General features: G+C 34.3%; 1 protein-coding gene across 1 annotated transcript; it reads right to left on the bottom strand.

Annotated features, from left to right (window-relative positions):
- Positions 1–5,511: 5,511 nt before the first annotated feature.
- On the bottom strand, positions 5,512–7,383 carry LOC132115703 (transcription factor 21-like). The gene is made up of 2 exons (XM_059524115.1): positions 6,728–7,383; positions 5,512–5,629 (listed from the first exon to the last, which is right to left on the bottom strand). Exons 1-2 carry the CDS (start codon positions 7,130–7,132, stop codon positions 5,546–5,548), a joined length of 489 nt encoding a protein of 162 aa, XP_059380098.1. The 5' UTR covers positions 7,133–7,383; the 3' UTR covers positions 5,512–5,545.
- Positions 7,384–8,372: the final 989 nt, after the last annotated feature.

The raw sequence follows: 8,372 nt of genomic DNA, 5'->3' as shown, positions 1-8,372 counted from the left end.
GCGATTGCAAAAGATTTGTATTTTAAAGACAACCAGTTCAAAGGGAGCCTAATTTGCTTTTTGGGTTAAAATTATTTCTTAATATGAAATTTGAGTGGAATGACAATTAGAGATTAGACCATACAGAAATTGAAATCTACTCGCTTATACACACTATATTCACATAGTCATAGTTTTTACTCAGTTGGTCAGAACAAACATGTCAGACTTGTTACTTGTTCTGATTACAATATATGGTGAAAATTATTATTTGAGTCATATATTCCAAGACGTAGGCTAGAATCTGTGATTGCGAAGTAAAGTAGATATCCACACAGGTGCAGTGTCTGATTGCCACACACACATACTCCTCAAAACATAAGATTCTTCCGTGCTACGCAATGAAGATAATTCCGCAAACAGCTGCAATTGCAGGTTTCAAACAGAGATGGCGACAAAAAGGCAAAACTTTAACTTTAGCTTTAACTGTATGGACAAAAACAGTTCTTCAATACATCTTAAAATATTTGTAATATCTTTAAATTTTCAGACATATCTTCACAATATATCATCTTCTGGGTTCTACGAAAGAAATTGGTTTGAAACTGAATAATGTACGACAGAATTTTCAGTTTTGGATTAACTGTCCCTTTTTACGGGCAAAATTATTTCATGTAAAAATTACTTATCTGTCTTTTTTTAAGATCTATAAAACCTTCAAAGTTCAAGATTTTTTACTTTTTAAGCCAACATTCAAGGTTGGTCAAACTGTACTTATTTTATAAAAATCACACTTAAATGCCCTTATGTTATTTAGTAAATTTCAAACTAAATCCGAATTACAATTCTGCATCATGTTTGGTACTTAATTTAAAATTAAAACAAAATCCCATAACTGAACTTTAATTTAAATCATTCTCGATTCAGTTCTGAATGGCGTACAGTGCAGCATAGTTCATGTTCTGTACTGGAACTGTTTTTCTGTTCCATCGGTTGTTATATTTTGTACCATCTCCGTGTTGTGATAACCGACACTTGGAACATTTTCACAGGTGACATTATTCCCAAACACACCTTAGCCCTGGAGAATAGCAAAATGTATGGCGTTGTGACCAACAATGCCCTTCAGGAGCTCACCCTTTTGTTCAGTCCACAATGGCTGGGGTTCCCACCCTTTTCTTGTAAACAGCAAGAAAAGAATAATGCAAGAAACCTTGCAACCTTGCAAGAAAATATCAGTATCCTGAATCACACTCCTAATCAGGCCATTGCATTAAAAGACTGAAGGACGCTGCCAACACCACCCCTCGAACTTCGAAAATAATCGAGAAAGAAAGTACTGAGAGGGCAAAGAATCAATAGGAAGAGGGGAATATCTGATGAAATGTTTTCTTGTCAATGCTCAACCTCATCACCCCTCCCTTCCCTGGTTTGACCTTCCTCTGTGAGCACATCCAGCCACAAAGAGGCTCCATTCTCTCGGGAGATAGAGCACCTTGCTTTTGTGCAGAAACTCTATCACCTGCCTAAAAGAAAACTGTGTCATCTCCCCCGTCCAGCCCAGCAGGAAGTCTCCAGCCAGGCAGATCACACACCCTGATATATTCGCCGTGACCTTCAGCGCGCCACCAAACTTTCTTACAGTCTGCCGTGTTTCATGATGCTACATATCGGATGTAGTTGTGGATTACACTGACCGCAGGTTAGTGACTTGGCACTGTGAAAAGAAAGCCATCTTCAAAGAAAGAGTGTGGCCAGGGTCTGATTTGCCAGTGTAAACATACCGCATTCTATTATACTGCTTTTTAGAATACTGGTTTCTGATTGGCCGATCATGCCATCAGGTCTGTCAGGTGATTAAATCTCATTTTTTACTTTTAAACATTTTAATATAATTTAATCGAATTATGTTTGTATGCAAACATAATATATATACATTACAAAACTAATATAAAGACAAGAAAAATGTTGTCAAGCAATTACATTTCATTGTTTTTATTTTTAAACATTATAATCTAATGAATTATTGCACACTACTTTCATACATTTTTATTTCTAAGTGGAAGCCTAATATAATATGCAGGTTAAATTATAAAATAATTCCAACTCAAATCAATATTTCATCATATTTATCTGAAGGCAACACACTGTAGGAAAATAAGGTAAAAATGTTAACTAGTAAGTATCAATATACTTTACAAGGTGATTCATTACTGTACATTTAAGACAATTGTTTTGTATTGTGTTATGATTTAAAATGCAAATGAGGCATTACATTTGCACATATTTGCATACATTTCTAGAACAGAAATCTAAACATTTGGTTAAAGTTTCATATTGATTACATATTAGAGTAAAGTGTTTTTACAAAAGGGATTTTGGGTATCCATTTATATCACTCCATATATTTAAAATAACATAAACAGTAAGAAAACGCTCCATGTTTTTTAGGAATAAAATGTTATAAATAAGGCAAATGATATGAACACACAATGAACAAATATACAAACAAACCACAATTCTTTTTTAATTTTATTATTATTATTATTATTATTTTGGCCTATCCTGCAATTATGCATGCCATTGGTCAGTTTAGCAACATTTGTTTTACAAATTATATTTTTCCCCCTTAAATTCTTGAGATAAAGCTAACAAGACAAGATAAAATGACCTACATGTTTTGAATGAAACCAAAATAAAGCAGATGCTTAACTGATAATAAAAGTAACATGCCCCTTTTAACATTTTCTTCCTTCTCGCTGTTGAGTGAATAGATATTAGATAACAAATAAGCTCAGAATGTCTTTCATATCCTCAAAGACTGTTCTCTGAATTTTGGCCCGCCATGGGTTTGCAGTAAGTACTTTTGGTTAAACTACAAAGAAAGCCTCAGTGAACTGCACTGTTTGGCTTTGGACATACAGTTCCTTCCTGTTCATGGAAATTTTGTCTCTGAAATGTGTTTTTGGTACACCAAATATTGAACTTCCTTATGGGTTAATACCAGAAAACACAGCTCAATATTAATGAAAATGTGTTCCACGTGAGAAAAGGAAGGATATATTTCAAGATCTATTTCAAGAATTGAATTACATCTACTGGACATTTTTGCTCTCCATACAAACACACACCAATAAGGTACAAAAAAGCAGTTTGCTAAGTTTAGAGTTAATTTTTCTTATTCAGTGTAAATTAGGAAAACATCTAGGTTAAAATTAAATAAAAATGAATGTTTGTTGTGACTGAGGCGGATTGTGGCGTGTTATGGATCAATAGCGACCTCTGCTGGCTATATACAAAACTACTAACGTTTAGAATCACAATAACCAATGGTCCTAATCAAATTAGAACGCTGTATTTTTTTCTTCGTATTTGTAATATAAGCCTCTATTATTTTCTATTCTTCGTTTGAGTGTGATATCCGGAACAAATCATAACAAATTAGAAATATAGGAAGTATTATATTTGGCCTTCAAAACTTAGAAGTCATGTTTAACTTGGCTGTTTGAATAAACATAGGTATATATTTATACATATATACATATATTAGATCATTTTATATGTTAAAATAAGTTAGTTACTGAGGCCCCTACTGACCCCCAATCCTGTCGCCAGAAAGCTCGGTCACCACTAGATGGAACTATTAATTAAGATTTTCCTTGTCTATTAGTCTTACATTTTAAACTGTTGTAGATCGGAAGAATGATGCATGAAATGCACATGCACGCTTATTGAATACTAGGTATTCTATTCTACATTCCAGTTGCGTTCTGATGTAGGCCTATGTATAATGATGTATTATAACGGTTAGAAGAGGATGACAAATCACGGTGGTTTATGAAGTCAGATAATGCTTTCCTCATTGTAAGCTCGGTGAACTCCAGAGTGTCATCCCGAAGCAGCGGTGGAGAACGTGAGAGCCGATTCTGAGCTGTCCTCGTCTGACAAAGTGCTTCATCTCCTGTGAGACTCCCTCAGGGGACCCGTTCAGTGTTGTGGGAAACTAACGGCTCGACAGCTGCAATCCTCCACAAACGTGATGAAAAGTCGTCTTCCTCTTCAAACCGCACACATTCTATTGTCCACATGGGCACAAGCTCACACATTTGTGGTTCTGCAATACAGTAGCCTATTTTAAGTTATGTACTCTTGGGCGATAACTTTAAGGTGATAACAAGAGGCATTCTGAAAGACTGTTAAACGTTTGATAAATGGACGCACAAGATGTTGAGTAGCTTCTTTGTGAATGAGCTAAAACCGTTTATGTATTCAGAAAGTTAACACTGTAGGGATTTTATGAGATTTATTTAGCCTATATATACATTTATTAAAGTATTCCTCCTAAGAAAATATTTAGCATTTATGTGTAATAGGGCCTATAGATCTCACAAACTAAATCAGCGGAGACAAACATAGCCTACGTTTCAACACAATAAATGAGACAGGCCTACACATGTTCAAGTGAACACGGAACATTCGCAGAACTTTAGCTTTGAATGTTTTGTCATGGTTCTCACAAAGTTATGAACAAGCTTTAAAGATTCATTCAGATGTATGTGGTCTTTAATGACGTTTCCAAAATGGTAGCATATCGTTCATGGAATGCTTTTCTGAAACAGCAAGCAGTTTCGGCCCAAATCCGGCCCACATCTGGCCCTCATGGATTTCACATGGGCCAGATGTGGCCCGGATCTGGGCCGAAACTGCTTGCTGTCACGGTTCAATTAGATGTTATCTAACTGTTTAAAAATGTTAACACTGACTAGTTTCAGATATTGATTTAAGAGAATAATTCAAAAGTAGCATTGCCATAATAGGAAAAGCAAAGTTATAAAATGGAATGTTCACTTAATGTTCTAACGTTAATGAGAATATTTGCAAAATGGTATTAGAAATAAGTTTTTGTTAGCTGGCTAGCCCAAAATTATTATGTATCAAGATTGTGAAGTGGCCTAGGCCTTCATTCAGTGATAAATTCATTCAGTTATAATGTAAAGCACATTAAAAGAAAAGATAGAACAAGCCACAAATATCACATTCATAAACCTAAACATACTTTGGAGTATAACATATGTGGACAAATGTCAAGATATCAAGAATAATTTGTGTTCTGTTCCATCTAGCCTTAATTACATAGGTCATGTTGCTGCTCAGTGAAAAATAAAATGTATTTTTAAATGACTGCCGGATGGGTAGAAAATTACAAGTGCCTTAAAACAATAAAAGTGCTTCCCTGGCTTTGCAAGATGTTCTTTTTTACAAAAGCTGGTTTTAAGCTAAATACAGACATCATTTCAAATATTTCAACACATATAGTAATATCTGTTTTTGTTTGCTATAATGAATATAAAAAAACATATAAAGACAGATTTGTGTGCAATGACTTGTGTTTAAATTGTAGTTCCACATGCTTGCATTCATTGCATCATGTCCATTGATGTAAGTTCAAAGGAAGTGCATGAGTACAGACAGTAAAAAAGAGAGAGAGAGAGAGAGAGAGAGAGAGAGAGAGAGAGAGAGAGAGAGAGAGAGAGAGAGAGATAAAAGACAGAGAGGTGCCAGATGTTTATGCTGTAGCTCCACATAGTCTGACCGCTGCTGAAATGTCTTTGGTGTCCTCTGATCTCGCTGAGACCACAAAAGGCCAGGTCTGTGGAAAAGAATAAAAAAGTCAACCACACATTGCTGGTAGATTGCCATAAGATGCAGATGGGAACACAGGTAATGCTTAGTGTACTGTAAAGTATTACTTTCATCTTTAAATATTTATAGGATTTATTTTATTAAACATTATAGGATTGATAGCCTAATAATAAAAAAATCAATATATGAACAAATATACTTCAGTTTAACAAGACAAATGATTTATGATAAATAAAATGACATTATAAATTATTAAAATTATACACTACATTCATTTAACATATTAATATAATATATTTGCTGTTACTGTATACCAATATGTAAAATAAAATATGTACTGTCAAGCATTTATATTATTTATACTTAATAAAGAATATTAAAAAGAATATCCACAAGGTTACACTTTATTTGAAGGTGTCCTTGTTTCAGTGTAATTATACATTTAAGTATTAAGCAGTATCATTTAAATACATGTACTTACTATGTGGTGAGGTTTAGGATTATGGTTTGGTTTAGGTTTACTTGCATGTAATTATGCATAATTAATTGTTATTATCATGGTATGGACATACAAGGACAAGGACACCTTCAAATAAAGTGTTACTATTCACATTAATATTTAATCTATCATATGAACTGTTGAGTAAAATAATCTGTAAAATATATGTGTGTGTGTATATATATATATATATATATATATATATATATATATATATATATATACTTTTATATATATATATATATATATATTATATATACTTTGAGGTATGTTTAAATTCAAATAAACTTCTTTAGCATTATACCATGGTACAGTAATGGTATCTAATAATAATACCGTAGTACTTTAAAATTATATTATATAACTGAATAATTCCAATGTATCATGGTATTTTTATGGTACTCCTAAAGCGCAGTACTTTAAACAAATAAATATGATACTATTATATGTTACAATTACAAGAACTTTTTGTTTGTAATAGACATTTATATGTTTCAAAATGTAATATAGATGATGCATTTTACAAATAATGCTGAGCAATAAATCTTCTTGACCAGATGGAAGTGTATAAATTCCTGTGACAAACTCAACAACACTCACTCATACCAAGTTTACAGGGTGCACAAAGCTGTTCTCGTATCTGTCCTCCTGCAAAAGCTGTCTGAGGTGAGAAATGTAGCTGGATGCCAGACGCAGCGTGTCCAGCTTTGACAGTTTGGTGTCTGCCGGTACCCATGGCAGGCTGGTCTTCAACCGCGAGAATGCTTTACTCAGAACCCTCATGCGTGCCCTTTCTCTGGCGTTAGCTGCGTTTCTCTGAGACTGTCTGCCATCCTTTCCCATCTTCATTTGTTGCTTGTTGTTGTTGGCAGCAGCTCGAGGTTTGGTCTTTGCTTTCAGACTGTCATTGATACTAAACTCGTCTTCTGAGTCTTCTAGAGAGTGTGTGTCCTTGTGAGTGATTGACAGCTCCTGGAGATCTTCAGGATCACTCACCGAACCCGTAGACATCTCGAGTCCACCTGCTTCAGAGCAAAGAACTTGATTTCCTGCGTGTCAGTGGTATATGATATTCAGTGTCCTTGCTGTAGATTCAAAGCAACAGGTGCTGCCTTAATTTAAAATTTCTGTAGAAGAAGCCCAGGCAGAAAAAGGCACATCAATACAGGGCCATTATTTAAAAGTCATTCAGCATCTTCTGAATGTAAATGGGTGTTAAATTGGTCAAGTAGACTGTATATTCTGCCAGTCTATGCTGAGCATCTCAGAGTTTGTCCTGCAGTGTCCCAAGCACATTTAAGGATTGGGGTTTGGCAGGGTCACTCTGGATTAGGCATTTCTCCTCCCCTTTTCCCAAACTAACTTTTGGCAAGACAACTTGACACAGTGGCACTGACAGCATATGCAACATGAATCCATGGAATCTACCATGAACTAATGCCATGAGATTTTTAACTGCACTACATAAAACAGCCTGCAGATCTGGTGATCTATTGGTTTATTATTATTTATATATATAAAAAAAATATTCATTCATAAAAATTACACAATCCTTAAGAAGTAATTTTAATACGCTGGTTTCGTGCTCAAGAAACATTACTTTTTGTTATCAGTTTTGCTGTTTCATATTTTGTGGATACAGTAATACACTATTATTAAAAATATTGATATTTTTTAAGAAATAAAGATTATTATTCATTAAGGATGCATTAAATAGATTAAAAACATTTATAATATTACATAAGACTTCCATTTAAAAAAAAATGCTGTTTAGTGAACTTTATATTCATCAAAGAATGCTGGATAAAAAAAATAAAATAAAATGTCTCAGTTTTTTACAAAAATGCTAACTAGCGAAAGCGGTTTGCAAAATTAACATTACAAATTATCATTAATAATTGGGCACCAATAATAGTGGATAATGACTGAGCACCAAATAAGCATATTTGTCAGGTATCCGGTCTGTGGCCTTCCGTCCGATTGCCACAAGAGGTTGCCCTTCCATCATATTGACTCTCACATTGACAGACTGTTTCACGCTACCTTGGACTACATTTCCCATGTGCCATTTCGCTAATCACATGCTCACCTGAGACCAATCACATACACTATATAATATACAGTAACTCAGACTGCGAGTATTGTTTATGGGTTTTTGATCCTTAGCTGATAGCACATTATGGAACCATTCCTTGTTTTCATAGCTCTTGTCTTGTTCTTCGCCTGGATTACCCTTGTCCTGATTATTGCC

The sequence above is a fragment of the Carassius carassius genome, chromosome 35, assembly GCF_963082965.1.
Source record: "Carassius carassius chromosome 35, fCarCar2.1, whole genome shotgun sequence".
NCBI classification, from domain to species: Eukaryota; Metazoa; Chordata; class Actinopteri; order Cypriniformes; family Cyprinidae; genus Carassius; species Carassius carassius.
The sequence above is the reverse complement of the archived record's forward strand: the minus strand, read 5'-3'. Positions and strand labels throughout refer to the sequence as shown.